Source organism: Salmo trutta, chromosome 29 (genome assembly GCF_901001165.1).
Source record: "Salmo trutta chromosome 29, fSalTru1.1, whole genome shotgun sequence".
In the NCBI taxonomy this organism is placed as follows: domain Eukaryota; kingdom Metazoa; phylum Chordata; class Actinopteri; order Salmoniformes; family Salmonidae; genus Salmo; species Salmo trutta.
The window spans coordinates 25,934,886-25,952,068 of record NC_042985.1 but is presented as its reverse complement, the minus strand read 5'-3'; the positions used below and the strand labels follow the sequence as shown (position 1 = coordinate 25,952,068).

At 42.0% G+C, this 17,183-nt stretch overlaps 2 protein-coding genes and 1 non-coding gene across 3 annotated transcripts in view; 2 read left to right on the top strand and 1 right to left on the bottom strand.

Annotated features, from left to right (window-relative positions):
• The window catches only part of LOC115167240 (disintegrin and metalloproteinase domain-containing protein 10), a 97,268-nt gene extending 93,474 nt beyond the window's left edge, over positions 1-3,794 (top strand). The window contains exon 16 of the mRNA XM_029721447.1: positions 11-3,794. Coding sequence (XP_029577307.1) covers positions 11-120 — 110 coding nt within the window. The 3' untranslated portion in view covers positions 121-3,794. The remainder of the gene's footprint in view (positions 1-10) is intronic.
• Positions 3,795-6,163: 2,369 nt separating this feature from the next.
• Positions 6,164-17,183, bottom strand: part of lipca (lipase, hepatic a) — a 28,776-nt gene continuing 17,756 nt past the window's right edge. The window contains exons 6-9 of the mRNA XM_029721449.1: positions 16,225-16,467; positions 12,391-12,505; positions 8,482-8,697; positions 6,164-6,551 (exon numbers count right to left, since the gene is read on the bottom strand). Coding sequence (XP_029577309.1) covers positions 6,431-6,551; positions 8,482-8,697; positions 12,391-12,505; positions 16,225-16,467 — 695 coding nt within the window. The 3' untranslated portion in view covers positions 6,164-6,430. The remainder of the gene's footprint in view (positions 6,552-8,481; positions 8,698-12,390; positions 12,506-16,224; positions 16,468-17,183) is intronic.
• trnar-acg (transfer RNA arginine (anticodon ACG)) lies at positions 6,733-6,805 on the top strand. Its single transcript has one exon. It is a non-coding gene; the product is annotated as a tRNA-Arg (tRNA).

Sequence of the window (17,183 nt, the reverse complement as noted above, 5' to 3'; positions counted from 1 at the left end):
TCCCATACAGGCACGTTGAAGAGGAGGAGACAGCAGCAATCGAATGGCCAGCAGCCCCAGCAGCAGCGTAACCAGCGCCAGCCCAGAGAGAACTATCAGTTGGGTCAGATGAGACGCTGAGACACTGGGCCCCTCTTTGCCTTGGTTCTTCCTAGTGCCTACAGTGGGAACACTTCACTCCAAAGAGTTACCTGTACCATTCATTGCAACCACCCATCTGCAAAACTAACTGGCAACAGAACTGATTTCAATAGACAAGACATACAGTTCCAGGACCTAACACTCACCACCACTGCTCTGGGAGCCAGCCGAGCTGTCCTTCACACAGCTGTAAGCAGAAAATATTATAGGAAAGCTCTTGGCAATGACGGGAAGAGAAAATTACTGATTTCTGTTGTTGTTTTTTCTTTCTTTCTTTTTTACTGGAGTGCAGGGGAGAGCAGCAGCATTGTGGTAATGCAGCCTTTCCTCTCCTCCTTTTTAGAGTCTTTCTTTCATCTGTTTTTCCTTTCTGAAGTGCTGCCCTCCTGAGCAGGAAAACAGGACTGCAGGTCACATGGGTTTTTGCTGCCATGCAAAGCCAGGATGTGAGACATTGCAGCAGAAGAGACTAATTTGCCAATGTAATTATTATTTTGTAATCAAAACATAAGAAAAAATGCGCAGGCTTTTATTTCCAAAGCATACATGTTCTTTCTGCGTGCAATTGTACAGGTATTGAGATATAGATTTTTTTCTTTGTATCATATGAAATCGATTGTTTTCCTGCTGTCTGATAAAGATTATTTACTGTTTTAATTCACTCTCTCAGGATTAATAAAACAAAAAACAGCCCTATCTGTCACATTTAGAAGCTGCTGTGGGGTGGATCAGAACAGACCTCGGTTATCAGAACATGGAGGGAATGTAAACAAAGCTGAATGTGATTAAAGCAGGGTATAGAGAGGCGACAGAGTTGTAGAGACTGTTGTGATATTTGGATGTGATATCGGAGGATATCATCGGGCTGGTGGAAGGTGTCATTTTCAGACAGGTTTGCTTCTAGAGGTGCAGTTTGGGGATGCAACTGTAGCTTTTACATTTTTTACTTAATTATGACATTGTTCTCTTCAGCTATTTTTTTCTGACTCAATGCATCGATGTGAATCACTGAACCACTAAATACAGCAGATGTACCTTGTCTATTGATCATTCCATGTGAGGGATGGATGGAGAAAGGAGAGAATCTTCAATGCTTTAGCATACAAGACTGTCCAAGGGCTGGCTGGTGCTACACCTCATGACTATGCCACTGAACATGGTCACATTGTATCCTTCAAGTCACAGGGCCTTGGCCAGAGCCTGCGAACACAGGCCAGGGTCCATAGGGGGCAATATTACAGAGGGCATCACAGACTGTCACTGTACTGGTTTGGACATGCTCTCACCTAGCTCGGCTGCCCTCACCAATGTTGTTACCTTAATAAAACGCACAGTCTTTAAGAGCTGACCTGGGAACAACTGAATGCCCTGTTATATACCAGTTTGAAGGCAGCTTGAGGAATCTTCTACACTTATGGCATGCATTAGGAATGTGATGAATGGTTTGCCAGAGGAAGATCCTGGATGGCTTTAATGTGATTGTTTTTTTCTTCTTTTGTTTCTTATTTTAGCAATTCAGATATTTGTATATGGGGGAATTCTATTGATAAAGTCCTACAATGGCTTAATGTCTGAGTGTCCAGCTATGCCAAGCTGTTACATATGAACTGAGATTGATAAGGCTACCAATTACCTGTAACTGTTCTCCCTTTGGCTATAATTTCCATGTCGTTTCTCTCCTATGATGCGTATCTGTGTTGCATGTCCTGTCTCTCTCCCTAACCCCACATCTCTATTGGAAGTACGTAGCTCTGCTCTGGGGATAATCTCCACCAAAAGAGACCTATATGTCATAGTCTGTGGTTTGTGTAAAGACAAACAATGTGTCTAAATGGAGTTGAGTCTGATTCTCCTGAGCCCATTGCAACTCCACAGTCTGTCTGGAGGTCAGTGGGGTTTGTAATGTATTGCCGACTCAGAGCCACGGAGACCAGTACAAAGACAGGATATCCAAAGAGACTCTGTTTTTCAGCTTGGAGTGCTGAAGTCTCAGGAGGCTTGAGGAAACAGATTGCAAAAGTGACACTGCTTGACTTCGGGTGTCTTTCAGAAGGTCAACTTGACTGACTAGGGAGAGGAGAGGACGTGGGATAAATGTACCGTCCTGTTTGTTGTCCTGTCTTTGTGTGGCAGGTGTTGAAAGTCTTTTGAAGCCTGTTACCAAGGTCTCTCAAATGAGTTTCTTAGAATGAACATAGACTAGTACTCAAGTTCAGGAGGTAACCCTAAGTCCTTTTTTACTTTTGATGACTTTGTTTATCCCATTTAAATGATGTGACTATATTGATATGTTATGACTGATTCTGGTCCATTATGGCTTTATCAGGTAGGCAGACCTTAGGCAGAGTGTCCTGGAGCTTAATTAACGACAAGCAGGCCTCTTCACATATTAATGCCTTCATTGTTTCCTCCCAAAACTGGTCAATATTGAATGAGGAAAAATGGCTCTTATCTATGTAGCCACATACAATGTCTACAAGAGAGCCTCTGAAATGGAAACAAAACTGATCCTTCCTTGATTCTAACATGTCTCTGTTCTTTCTGTTTGGTGCTGGTGGGTATGGGTTTGTGCTGGATAAAAAAATATTGTTTCTTATTACCTTTGGCATTTAGTAAGGCTCATCGGAGTGTGGTCATCTTAAATTCATTCTTCTCATTGTGTTTTTATTCCTGTTGGAAGGTAATAGGTGGGTGTATAGGGGGCGGTGCCTGGGATTTACATTTCTGTCTTTAATTTGTCTTGCTAAAGTTTTTTGGAGAAAAGCGTGCTCTGAAATGTAAACCGAGAGAATCCAGAATGGGAAAAGTCGAATACTGCTGTCTGATTTTAATGTCTGCTGTGTTTTATACAGTATCTTCAATTTTCTTTACGATTTTCTTTTCTTCGTTCTATTTCCCGTTCTACTCAAATTTAAACATTTTACTAAATTGCTAAAAGTATTGTGCAAATGTTTTTGTTTTTTTGAACTACTTGAAATGCTTTAATAAAATAGACTTGATCAAAAAATTTTCATAGAATGGATAAGAATGGCTGAGAAGTCATTCCATGGTTGGTTTGTTCATTGTCACTTTCAGTGGATGAGCAAAACAGAAGGCCCACTTCAAGATATCACACAGCTTGACTGGGCTATCGTCCAAGGAAATCAAGCTCATAAACTCAAAATAAAAATAAAAGTTTTACATCTCACTAAATCTGAGGGTGGTTTTAACCTCCCAGACTTGGAATTGTATCAACTCCCCACCCAAGGCTTTTACTTGAGACATTGTTAAATGCACTAAAAAAGAACTATGGGTAATTATTGAAGATGTGCATGCTCACCCCCAGAATCTTTTCACATGTCTATTTTTCAAAGGATAAAGCTAAGAACATTAACAACTTCATAGTTAAGAACACTAGAACAATATGGAAGAAAATGAAACGGATTCTACAAGAACCAATATCACTAGCAAAAAAACAATCCTTGAATATCTTTTCAGTATGCACCGATAATAACATGGAAAACTAAAAGGTATAGAAATTGTAAATTATTTGGTAATAGGACATACATGTATTTCCATGACAGAATTAAAAAGCAATTTTGCACAGACCGATGTAGAAATTGTCAAATACATGCGATTTGTAAACTAATGTATTAAAAAGAGATCAAATTCTACAGCAGAAGGAGAGTCATATGTCTTAAGTGTAAAACTAACAATGGTTCAATAATCCATACCTTTTGGGAATGCAATACAGTCCAAAAGTAATGGGTGGAGTTAGAAAGTTGGCTGTCAGAAGTATTAATGTAAATGTACTTTTTGGTTCATATTTAAAGACCTGTCATATGAGGGTGCAGTGAGATACCCAATGGGTTGGACGATAGTCTTCTCGTCAATTATCTTGAAATATACCAATCCTCCATCGTTAAGACAATAGAAAAATCATATGGTTCATTATCTAAATATATTAAAGAGCTGGTTCGGGCTGGGCAGGTGTGATGTTCGTGTGGGTCTATATGTTGTCTTTTGCATGTTAATGCTTTGTATTGTCAAAAAAGGAAATCATGCTAATTTTCTTATATTGGCAGTGGTTTCTGTGGATGATTTAGTCTCTAGTTTGGATTGTTTGAAGTGATGGGGACATTTCTCAGCAGCATCCAATATAGGGGATAATATAATACTATCTCCCAAGGTTTTTTTCCTTACAACTAATGACATATTTCTCATGTTGGAACACTGTTTTCTATATCACACAGCCCCAAGGTAGCCACAGCTCTTGTAAAATCGTAGACCCAGCTACCTTTGTACTTCCTCAGCACTGAGAGCAGAGGTAATTGCCTGTAGCCTCCCTGACACTGCTCTCTGCATTCCAATCTTCACAATGACTTCTCTCCATTTCTGCCACACCAGTTGTGTGCTGAAACTCCCAATTCTTTTCCCCATGCTTATCTTGCCCCACAGTCACTTGAACATGTTAAATAGGGCTCTTCCTTCAGCATTAAAGTCATTCCATTCATTGATTTATTTGATGATTTATCATGTCTCCTCTTACACTGAAAAGTTTGCGCAAATATATAGCTTTAGTGAGATGAACATGTATCATATCCCATGGGACTGTAGCAGAATTGGTTATCATAATTAAGTACCCAGGAACTGTGTCAAGTATTTGTATAAGCAGTTTGGGTTGATAATACAGTATTATAAATAGCTGTAAAATAAGTAAGTGGTTGTAATCAGGGTATCAGTATGCAAGGCTATGAGGTGCTATCGTCTATATGAAATATAACCATGGTCCCTGTCAAATTAGTGTCTTGTTCTGCAGATTGGTCTTATGCCTGAACACTGCAGCCCATAAGGGGGCAGGCTGTCTGATTGGGGCCTGCTGCAGATGCACAGTTGCTTCATAGCACCGAGCTATCTCTGGGCCAAAGCTTTCTGGGGAGACCAGGGGGCCAGTTTGTCCAGGATAGGATCTAATTTCCCTCAGACACAACTGGGACAGGGTGAGCAGTCCTGCTGGGCTGTCTGATCCAGTCTGGTGTCAGACAAATAGCAGGGGTCTCATTAGAAAGGGAGAGGGAGGCCTGGGAATTAATCCTGGGGGCAGAGAATGATGCTCAAACACTGTCGGCTAGACTGTAGTCTTTGCACCCAGTCTGTTTACCAAGGCTATGGCTGTTGTGTGGGGCTCAGTGTGTGAAAAATACTGTGTAGCCAACAAATTCTTGGGATGCTGCAAATGATTAAATTATCTCTGATGCGGTGTGCCCATCAATTCACATGCCTATTGGGAGTCAGTAAAAATTGATATGGAAAAGGCTCCAATTAGATGTTAGGCATAACAGGACAAATGAAAAGTGGCCCCGGGGCAGAATATTTTTCCAACAGGCATTAGTATAGTTGGTGATAAAAAAATAAAATGTATGAATATGACTGTACACAGGTTGTGAATCCTAATTTGTACACAATGTTTTATTTAGAATTACTTCTTTGCAACCATTTGAAAATATCTGTATGACATTTGAATCTTAGTAAAAATTCATGATTGTCAAGATTTTTTAAAATAAATATTTTGATAAATATAGGTTGGAAAACAGATACTGTAGTTGGAGAAAATTGAAATATTACAAACCAATGTTTTATTTAGTCAGGGTCTCAACTTACTTTTGAGAGTAAAAATAGTAGAATACACCAGGTGGTTGTGCATCAGCAGTTTTTAACTTATGTCAGTCATTTGATTGGCTGACAATTACCCATGTCAATTCTTAGTCTAGCCAGCTATCTAAACTTGTAGTAATCGAATACCGACTGGGCATTCAGGGGACCGCCATTGATTTTGATAGTTGTTCTCACTCATATTAACATGGCATAAGTCATGGCAAAATGTGTAGAATTGTAGGAAATAATTTTTTGAATTAGCAAAAATGTATCTCTGCCCTATAGCAAAATGGGTACAATTGTATGAAATTAGGTGTGAAACTGAAAATATATATATATATATATATATATATATATATATATATATATATATATATATATATATATATATATATATATATATGCAATTCTACACATTTTGCATGGGTCAGATATGGGGCATGGGGCAAAATTTGTAGAATTGCATTACATTTGTTATAAAATTGCAACATTTTCTTTCTGGCCCAGTAGAACTGCAGGAAATTAACTGTAAAACATAACATTTCCGCTCAACTGTCAGCTGGCACTAAAATGTTTTGCGGTGAGGTGGCGAGACCAAATCTAGTTTAGAGCCCCCAAAAAACTAGAGCCGGCCCTGCTGATCGAAGTATCCGACTCAAGACAAACGCGTTTTTCTTCTGCGCTGTTTTTGAGCATTTTCTTCACAGCGCACGAAGACATTCTCTTGCGATGGCCGAATGTATTTTCCATCACTTGTCTGGGCACAAAAAGTCGTCCTAAAAACAGAGTTGTACATGATCAGGTGTGTCTGGTGTGTCTGATGATGAAGCCTACTGTATTGTTCTGTAATACAATAATTGGTTATAAAGTACCATAACAATCAAATTACCGTCCCTCGCCAGGAAACTATATTTCACCAATTAGAGGAAAGCAACCGTGGCTCTACTAACAAGTAGTGGGCTTGTGGCGCAATGGATAACGCGTCTGACTACGGATCAGAAGATTCTAGGTTCGACTCCTGGCAAGCTCGTTCATTTTGTCTATGTCTGAATGAAATTAGCGATATCTTGTGAATTTGTGCTGAGTGTCTTTGCCTATATGCGCCATAAATGTATAGCTCATATATATACACCAGTAACGCTGATGCGGTATCAATGGGCAGATTCGATTATGCTGAGTCGCGGGGTTACCGGTCGTGAACGTGAACGGGCAAAAGCGGTGAGGGAGGAGCGCCCTTCTCAAATCGAACAGTAGTCGAGTCTACGCCGCTCGATCATGTTGTCGACAAGGCAGCATGGTGCGTCGTCCAGAAACATTCAACATAACTTTTCCATAAAATATATGTTCGAATGTTCTAAGTAGTTTTAATTGGGAAGGCAGATAAATCGTTTTCATAAAATAAAAAACAATCACTTTTTCAGGTGAAAACACTGAATCCTATTCATTACTCGACGTACTTAATTACGTCACTTTTGTTTTGAGCCGACTTCGGCGTTGGTTTTGAACGGGGGTCACGCCAGGGAGGCAGTCCGATTCCAAATTTCACCCGGTGCAAAACACCAATTACCGGGCGCCTGGCCCAGATTTAATCGAATCCCCTCAATGTCCACAAGTTGGATGCGACGAATAACCATAATAACCAATCATATTGCCGTCTGCTACCAAGTATCCAGAATTGACCAATCAGATGGTAGTTATGGTGGCGCTATGAATAACGCGTCTGACTAAGAATCAGAAGATTATAGGTTCGATTCCTAGCGCACTCGGTAATTTTGAGTGAGATTTGAAAATCAGCGACACTTTGTCAACGTGTGCTATATGCAACATCAACAGTTCGGATTAGGCGGAATCAAAGTCCAAAACTGTAACATGCGTTAAAATTCAAAGTGAGGAGAAAAGTAGATCCACGATAGATATCTTTCATAATTCACCCACCAGAGGGCGTCAATTGCCATTGAAATAGTACTTTTCGGAAATACTGTACTGTAGGCCTCAAACAGACAAAAATGCTTGTACTGTGTGGTTCAGTATACTGCTGATATTGATCAACTCATAGTATACATTATTATTATGGTATTTTGTGGTGCTTGTTAGAAAGATTGATATTTATATCACAGCATCTCAAGGGTGGAATGGATGCTGCACATGCAGTGGAGCCTATACAGCCTTAACCTTTAAGATTTATAATGTGCTCTTGCATGAATTAATTTACAACGTAATATGACATGGACATCCTGACAACTAAAACACAGCATCCAACAGCCTATAGGCTAACTGGTGCATCTGTGATCTCTCTCTCATGTAGCATACAGTGTATTTTCCAGAGCGGGGACACTATGACAAGACTCCACTATGCCCCACAAGCCTGTCTCTGCCTGTGTATACCCATTAGGTTTACATGCCTTCCACTAACTATCTATTTCATTATTTATGTATCTTTAATCTTGTTATATAACGAGGGCTGCCGTCAGTGTGCCTTATCCCAATTAGTGTTACATAACCTTACCATCCAGAGAAAGCTGAGCCCCTCTGGTAGTTCATAGCTGGGTGACTAACGAGCCAAACGAGCACATTAGCAGACAGAGCTCTCAGTGTGTGTCCGCTCCCTTCTCACCTACCCACCCATTCCTCAACGGCCTTTATTGATCTTTATTAATGCAATTCAATCTCACACCCTCCTTGCCCCCCAGAGGGATGGATACCCACCTATTTTGTGTCTCGCCTGCTTTGACACGGATTTTGCCCACGGTGAGCTTGGGCCTCATTCCCCCACTGCTCCAGGGGTTAAAGATCTGCATCTTGCTCCACACATTGTTTACAACACTCCCCTCCCAGCGGAACTTCAGCATCATCAGGTCCCCAATGTCTGAGTCCAGGGTGATCAGAAAGGTGTATGTCTTATTGCCTGAGATCTCCTCGATGCTGAGAGGAAGAGTGAGAGGTTAGAGAGAAGTACATTCACCTTGATGCACTTCTTCAGGTTTTTCCCAGGTTTCTTTCACACATGGGCTGCAAGTAATGAACCTGAAAAGCAGAAGGGTTTGACTATTACATTGTTATTTATTAGCTGAAACAGCTGTGCATGTGAAATAACCATAGTCTTGGGCAGCCTCTTTTATAAGGACATTCAGGGGTGGTGGTGAGGAAATACAGTATTTTCATCCCCCTCCAGAAGTGTGACAGTAGGGAGGAAAAACCATGTGACTCAGTGTAGATGCACGTGAATCATTCATTAGGCGATATAGAGCAGAATGGGATCAAAATGTAGGTTGGCAGGGAGAGTGTTCCTTTGTGATGCACACACACATCAATTATTGATATCTCCCTCTCCATTCATAGTCCTATTTCATTCAGAGGTATAAGCTGTTTCCATGTACCTCCGTTACTGCTACCCTGTGTTGTACATCTGACTGGATGCAGTCTCTAGTGAAAGTCTACAGACCCCTTGGACAGTCTTCACATTTAGCTGACTTTAAATTCAATCTTAAAAGGGATTCAATTAGATAGATCTACACAATCTAATTCTAGAAAATCTTCTAAATTAGTAAAGCAAAATGAAGATGTATCGATTGTCTTCACACCCCAGAGTTATTACTTGGTTGAAGCACCTTTGACAGCCGCTACAGCTGTGAATCATTTTTAATAAGATTCAACCAACCTTGCACAGGGCATCATATATATCCATAGTTATTTTGTAAAAATTGCTCAAGCTCAGTAAATTAGGATGGACAGAAATATTCAAACCTTGTCTCTGATTTTCAAGCAGATTTAAGTCAGGGCTGAGACCGGACCATTCAGGAACACTCAATATATACAGCATCTCACAAAAGTGAGTACACCCCTCACATTTTTGTAAATATTTGAGTATATCTTTTCATGTGACAACACTGAAGAAATGACACTTTGCTACAATGTAAAGTAGTGAGTGTGCAGCTTGTATAACAGTGTAAATTTGCTGTCCCCTCAAAATAACACAACACACAGCCATTAATGTCTAAACCACTGGCAACAAGTGAGTACACCCCTAAGTGAAAATATCCAAATTGGGCCCAAAGTGTCAATATTGTGTGTGGCCACCATCATTTTCCAGCACTGCCTTAACCCTCTTGGGCATGGAGTTCACCAGAGCTTCACAGGTTGCCACTGGAGTCCTCTTCCACTCCTCCATGACGACATCACGGAGCTGGTGGATGTTAGAGACCTTGCACTCCTCCACCTTCCGTTTGAGGATGCCCCACAGATGCTCAATAGGGTTTAGGTCTGGAGACATGCTTGGCCAGTCCATCACCTTTACCCTCAGCTTCTTTAGCAAGGCAGTGGTCGTCTTGGAGGTGTGTTTGGGGTCGTTATCATGTTGGAATACTGCCCTGTGGCCCAGTCTCCGAAGGGAGGGGATCATGCTCTGCTTCAGTATGTCACAGTACATGTTGGCATTCATGGTTCCCTCAATGAACTGTAGCTCCCCAGTGCCAGCAGCACTCATGCAGCCCCAGACCATGACACTCCCACCACCATGCTTGACTGTAGGCAAGACACACTTGTCTTTGTACTCCTCACCTGGTTGCCACCACACAGGCTTGACACCATCTGAACCAAATAAGTTTATCTTGTTCTCATCAGACCACAGGACATGGTTCCAGTAATCCATGTCCTTAGTCTGCTTGTCTTAAGCAAACTGTTTGCGGGCTTTCTTGTGCATCATCTTTAGAAGAGGCTTCCTTCTGGGACGACAGCCATGCAAACCAATTTGATGCAGTGTGCGGCGTATGGTCTGAGCACTGACAGGCTGACCCCCCACCCCTTCAACCTCTGCAGCAATGCTGGCAGCACTCATACGTCTATTTCCCAAAGCCAACCTCTGGATGTGACGCTGAGCACGTGCACTCAACTTTTTTGGTCGACCATGGCGAGGCCTGTTCTGAGTGGAACCTGTCCTGTTAAACCGCTGTATGGTCTTAGCCACCGTGCTGCAGCTCAGTTTCAGGGTCTTGGCAATCTTCTTATAGCCCAGGCCATCTTTATGTAGAGCAACAATTCTTTTTTCCAGATCCTCAGAGAGTTCTTTGCCATGAGGTGCCATGTTGAACCTCCAGTGACCAGTCAGTATGAGGGAGTGTGAGAGAGATGACACCAAATTTAACACACCTGCTCCCCATTCACACCTGAGACCTTGTAACACTAACGAGTCACATGACACTGGGGAGAGAAAATGGCTAATTGGGCCCAGTTTGGACATTTTCACTTAAGGGTGTACTCACTTTTGTTGCCAGCGGTTTAGACATTAATGGCTGTGTGTTGTGTTATTTTGAGGGGACAGCAAATTTATACTGTTATACAAGTTGTACACTCACTACTTTACATTGTAGCAAAGTGTAATTTCTTCAGTGTTGTCACATGAAAAGATATACTCAAATATTTACAAAAATGTGAGGGGTGTACTCACTTTTGTGAGATGCTGTATATTGGTATTTTGGTGTGTTTTTGGCATTAACATTTGTGTAATTATCTAACTGAAAAATATAACTCTATCCCAGGGTTAGGTCTTCAGAAGACCACGATGGGTTTTCCTCTAACTTTTTATCTGGGGTTCACTCCTTTCATATTTCTTTTGATCCTGACAAACTCCCAGTCCCTGCTGGTGACAAGCATACCCATAATATGATGCTGCCACCACAATACTTAAAATTACAGAGGGTTTCACTCTGCGTTATGTTGTATTGGATTTGACCCAAGCCTGTAGTTTTTAATTTAGTTATTTTATTTGCCGTGTTGTATTGCGGTATTACTTAACGGCCTTGTTGCAAACAGAATGGATGTTTTTAGTGGAATTGTTAACACAAGCTTCCTTCTTTTCACTTTGTCATACAGGCCAGTAATGTAGAGTGAATGCAATGTTGTTGATCCTCTGTATTTTCAAGTATTGTGGTGGCAGCATCATGTTATGGGTATGTTTGTCACCTGCGGGGACTGGGGAGTTTGTCAGGATCAAAATATATATGAAAGGAGCAAAGCTCAGATAAAAAGTTAGTGGAAACTCTGTGTCAGTTTTCTGAAAGTATAACATACAAATGTTACACAAATGTTAATGCCAAAGACACACCAGAATGGCTTTTCTAGAGGTGTTGAGCGTTCCTGGTCCAATCTAGATTCTAACTTAAATTTGCTTGAAAATCAGAGACAAAGTTGAAATATTACTGTCCACCAATGATTCCCAACCAAATTTACTGAGCTTGAGCAATTTAATCAAAAACAATAGATTTATGTTGCCCTAAGAGTTGTGCGAAGTTGGTAGAATCTTATTCAAAATTATTAACAGCTGTGATGGCTGCCAAAGGTGCTTCCACCAAGTATAACTCTGGGGTGTGAAGACATATACAATCAAGACATCTTCTTTAATATTCTTTCACTTTGAAAATGTGGAATAGGTCTGTAGGAAAACATCTAATTTAATCACATTTTAGATTTAATTTTAAGGCAGAAAAATGTGAAGACTGTGCAAGAGGTGTGTAGACATTCACTTGGCACTGCATGTAGAGACTTGAACACTGTAGCCCCGGTGTACTGTCTGTATGAAAACTCAGCTCACATCAGGGCCTTGTCTGGTGTGATACTCACAAAGTGATGGGCATTTCAGGGCTGTCCTCCTTTGTCCCAGTGAGAGAGATGATGAGAGTGGGCTCAGTCTTCTCTATCTGGTTGACAAATTGAATCCTGAACTGGTAGTGGTAGACTGCAGGGAGAATAAGAGAGGAGAAGTCATGAAAGATGACATGGACAAGACATACCAAATATAAAAGTGCATAATATCTTCATCATCTCTAAACAATGTTTTGAACCTGAACCTATGTAGCTGCTCCAATATACACTACCGTTCAAAAGTTTGGGGTCAGTTAGAAATGTCCTTGTTTTTGAAAGAAAAGCACATTTTATGTCCATTAAAATAACATCAATTGATCAGAAATACAGTGTAGACATTGTTAATGTTGTAAATGACTATTGTAGCTGGAAACGGCAGATTTTTAATGGAATATCTACATAGGCGTACAGAGGCCCATTATCAGCAACCATCACTCCTGTGTTCCAATGGCACGTTGTGTTAGCTAATCCAAGTTTATAATTTTAAAAGGCTAATTGATCATTAGAAAACCCTGTTGAAATTATGTTAGCACAGCTGAAAACTGTTGTTCTGATTAAAGCAGTAATTAAACTGGCCCTATTTAGACTGTTGAGTATCTGGAGCATCAGCATTTGTGGGTTTGATTAAAGGCTCAAAATGGGCAGAAACCAAGACCTTTCTTCTGAAACTCGTCAGTCTATTGTTGTTCTGAGAAATGAAGGCTATTCCATGCGAGAAATTGCCAAGAAACTGAAGATCTCGTACAACGCCGTATACTACTCCCTTCACAGAACAGCACAAACTGGCTCTAACCAGAATAGAAAGAGGAGTGGGAGGCCCCGGTGCACAACTGAGCAAGAGGACAAGTACAGACGCCTCACAAGTCCTTAACTGGTAGCTTCATTAAATAGTGTCCGCAAAACACCAGTCTCAACGTCAACAGTGAAGAGGCGCCTCCGGGATGCTGGCCTTCTAGGCAGAGTTGCAAAGAAAAGCCATATCTCAGACTGGCCAATAAAAATAAAAGATTAAGATTGGCAAAAGAACACAGTCACTGGACAGATAACTCTGCCTAAGAAGCCCAGTGTCACCTCTTTTTTATTTTACCTTTTTTTAACTAGGCAAGTCAGTTAAGAACAAATTCTTATTTACAGTGAAAGCCTACTGGGGAAACAGTAGGTTAACTGCCTTGTTCAGGAGCAGAACAACAGATGTTTACCTTGTCAGCTCAGGGATTTTATCCAGCAACCTTTCAGTTACTGGCCCAACCTTTCAGTTACTGGTCCAGGGTGTGTGTAGGTGTGTGTGTAGGGTGTGCAGGTATCTATGAGTGTAACATTCTCTACCGTCTCTCTACTGGTCTCTCTGACTAGAGCATGAAACTCTGCCTCCTGCCTGTCTAGCCCCGCCCAGAAGCTGATGTCATAAACAAAGCTCTGTGGAAACAGGGAGAAGGGATGGAATGGTTCCTCTGGCAATGGGCGGAGCAGGAAGTGGTTGAGGAAGTGGGGGTCAGGTGACCAGAGCAGGCGCAAGTCAGTGAGGGAGTACCGTTATACTGCTGAACATTGCACCCCTTGTACACTGCTGCTACTCGCTGTTTGTTTGTTACCGATGCATAGTCACTTCGCCCCCACCTACATGTATAGATTACCTCAACTAGCCTGTACCCCTGCACACTGACTCGGTACCGGTACCCCCTGTATATAGCCTCGTTATTGTTATTCTTATTGTGTTACTTTTTATTATTACTTTTTATTTTAGTCTACTTGGTAAATATTTTCTTCTTCTTGAACTGCACTGCTGGTTAAGGGCTTGTAAGTAAGCATTTCACGGTAACGTCTACACTTGTTGTATTCGGCGCATGTGGCAAATAAAGTTTAAATTGATTTGAGTAGACCAGTGACGCCAGGAGGTCAAGGTTCAGACACACACTGACGTCATCAGTGAGGTCATCAGCCCACAGCCGGCCTAGCCGTCCCATTGGCTCGGCCGCCAGCCACAGAGACCCCTGCTCCTCAGCCAGGGAAAGCCAGTAGGGCGGCAGCAGACGCTCCAGACTCCGCCCCAGGTCAGAGATTGACTGAGAGGCTTTGGGCCATGCTCCCCAGACGAGGAGCTGGTGGAAGGCAGGCGGGGACCAGGGACTGATGTGAACTCTCTGAAAGACTAGGCCGCTCACACCATGCAGAACCTCCTCTCTCTCCTCTCTCAGTATCTGCATCTGAGGCAGTAGAGAAGGACGCAGCACGTACCCCCAACACCTACGCACTCCTCTCCCTCACCTTCACACACACTGACCTCTCCCTCACCAACACACTCCCTACCACAGCTGCTACAGTCTCTCTCCCTTCCCTCATCCTCTGAGTCGTAGGTTATGTGTGTGTCTGCCAGTAAGTCCACTAGTGTCTATGTGTTCATGATCATCCGAGGGTGTGTGTGGTGATGTGTGTGGGTGGGGTGTAGCCAGTAGCAATGTGTGTGTGTGTCTTGTATCTCAGGGCAACAGGCATTTAGTCTCTGGGGGGAGGAGTGTATGAGCAGGGGGAGGGGCTCTGTAACCATGGAGACAGGCCAATCCCTCTCCAGGGCCTGAACCAGAAAGTCCTGAACCAACCTGACGAGTTGATTAGAACTAGAGGAGAGAAAACCCCTGTGTATGTAATGTGATAGTTCAGCAGGTATGTGGTTGGTCAGTGTGTGTCCTCCCAGAATGCTCTTCATTTATCACCTGATTAATTTAACAAAAGGCACATCTTAATATGTGGTCCAGGTATCCTCATGACATGGCAAAAGTGGGGGGGGTGGGCCTTTCGTATTTTGTTCTCTATTGCTCCTCCATTGTTTCCTCAAGCAAGGGGGAGGCCGATGACACCAGAGGGCACCGTCAGACCAACTCCTTGAATGGCCTACTCCTTGAAGTTTGCAGTTTTGTCTAGAAAACACTATTTTGCTTAAAACATAATTTTTTAAATACATTAAATACTACCCGCAAAACACCAGTCTCAACGCCAACAGTGAAGAGGTTGGGGCGGCAGTGTAGCCTAGTGGTTAGAGTGTTGGATTAGTAACTGAAAGGTTGCAAGCTCAAATCCCCAAGGTACAAATCTGTTGTTCTGCCCCTGAACAAGGCAGTTAACCCACTGTTCCTAGGCTGTCATTGAAAAGAAGAATTTGTTCTTAACTGACTTGCCTAGTTAAATAAAGGTTAGAAAAGGAGACTGACTGACTTTAATTGGCATCAGAGGAGGAGAAGCTTTAAAGTGTCTGTTATTGGCTGTGCTCCACAGCAGATTAAGTCTTTTTCAATATAGCCAGTCTCAGATTTCTAAGCTCCTGTCACTACACCCTTATCAAAGTTCATCATATCAATGAAATATATTTTATAAATCCCTTTTTACATCAGCAGCTTTCACAAAGTGTTCTACAGATACCAAAAACTGTCCCCTTGATCTGAAATAGACCCTAGACCCTTACTTCCTAGTGAGACCTTGTCATGGCATATATTCATCAAAGTGTGTCCCAACTAATATGGTCTTTGCATCAAACAATGTAACATGCCTACAATTCCCTGCTTTTCTCTTCCCATGAGACTTTATGGTGTTATTGACCATGGACTTGTGTTCCAGAAAGCTCTTATGCAAAATGTTATTCCTGGTTTTGTACAGTACAGTACAATGCCATGAAGTTAACATGTATTACTCTAGGCTCCTGCCTGTGCTAACTACACACTTTCCTGCTTGTTCAGTTCTGATATTCTACAGTATTTCCTAAGTACATGGAAGAGTGGGTTTTGTCTGTAAGGGACATGGGACACCATTGTGTGCACTTACGTTTGTAGGGCATGTGAGAGCGGGTCTTGTGGTAGAGCTTCTTGCCGGCGGCACTGCGCACCCTCCTGACGTTATAGCCCAGTGTGTTGCATTTGTTCTTACGGCAGTCCAGGCAGGTACCCTTCTCAAAGGCATTGTCATCCCTGCATCTGTAGGCCATGATCTGCTTGTCTTTGTTCAGAAGGGAGTCGATGAACAGGTAGACTGAACGCTCATGGGCACATTTCACTGTCTGCTCAAAACCTAGGAGAGAAAGACTGGAAATGTGAGTGGAATTTAAAAAGGGGGCAGGTAATAAGACTGTAACACATATGAATCGAGCATTCAAACTTTGGACTCAAATGTTCCCCTTTGTGATCAGGTTACTGCATCATTCTAGCCCTGGTTAAACTAAACTGGGACTGAGGCTATTCAGAAGTGTATCTGTGTCAGCCTTCAATCTTTTCCTCTCCTCAGAATACAGACTACGCCTTAACAAGATCCTGATTATACTTTTTAGTTGGTCATTATTTGGGGATTGGTCATTATCCCCAAAGCAGATCTGTCATAATGTCATGTCACTTCTCTGGGTAAAAAGGCCTGTCAACCTCTTTATGTCTGTGAGCTGACTGATCTGAGACCTGTCTTCAGGCCAGCTTCTCCTGAGGAGATCTCATCACAGCCTGGAGGCAGAATGCAGAGTGGACGGACAGGGCTGAGGGAGACGTATTTGGCTAATTAACTCATGAGGATGACAGATGCTTTAATGTGCTTCTGTCTTTCATGTAATAATTTTTTTGTTGTTGATTGAATCCCCCAAAATCCCACTACCACTTATTTCTGACTATTGGGAATTCTATTCATATTCAGCAGAGCAGCGTGAATATAAGATGAGGCACTGCTTTCACACAATACTGCTTTATTATTTTAGTTTGTGCCTCTCTGCAAGGTAAATGGTAATGGTTTACTTTGATCAAAAA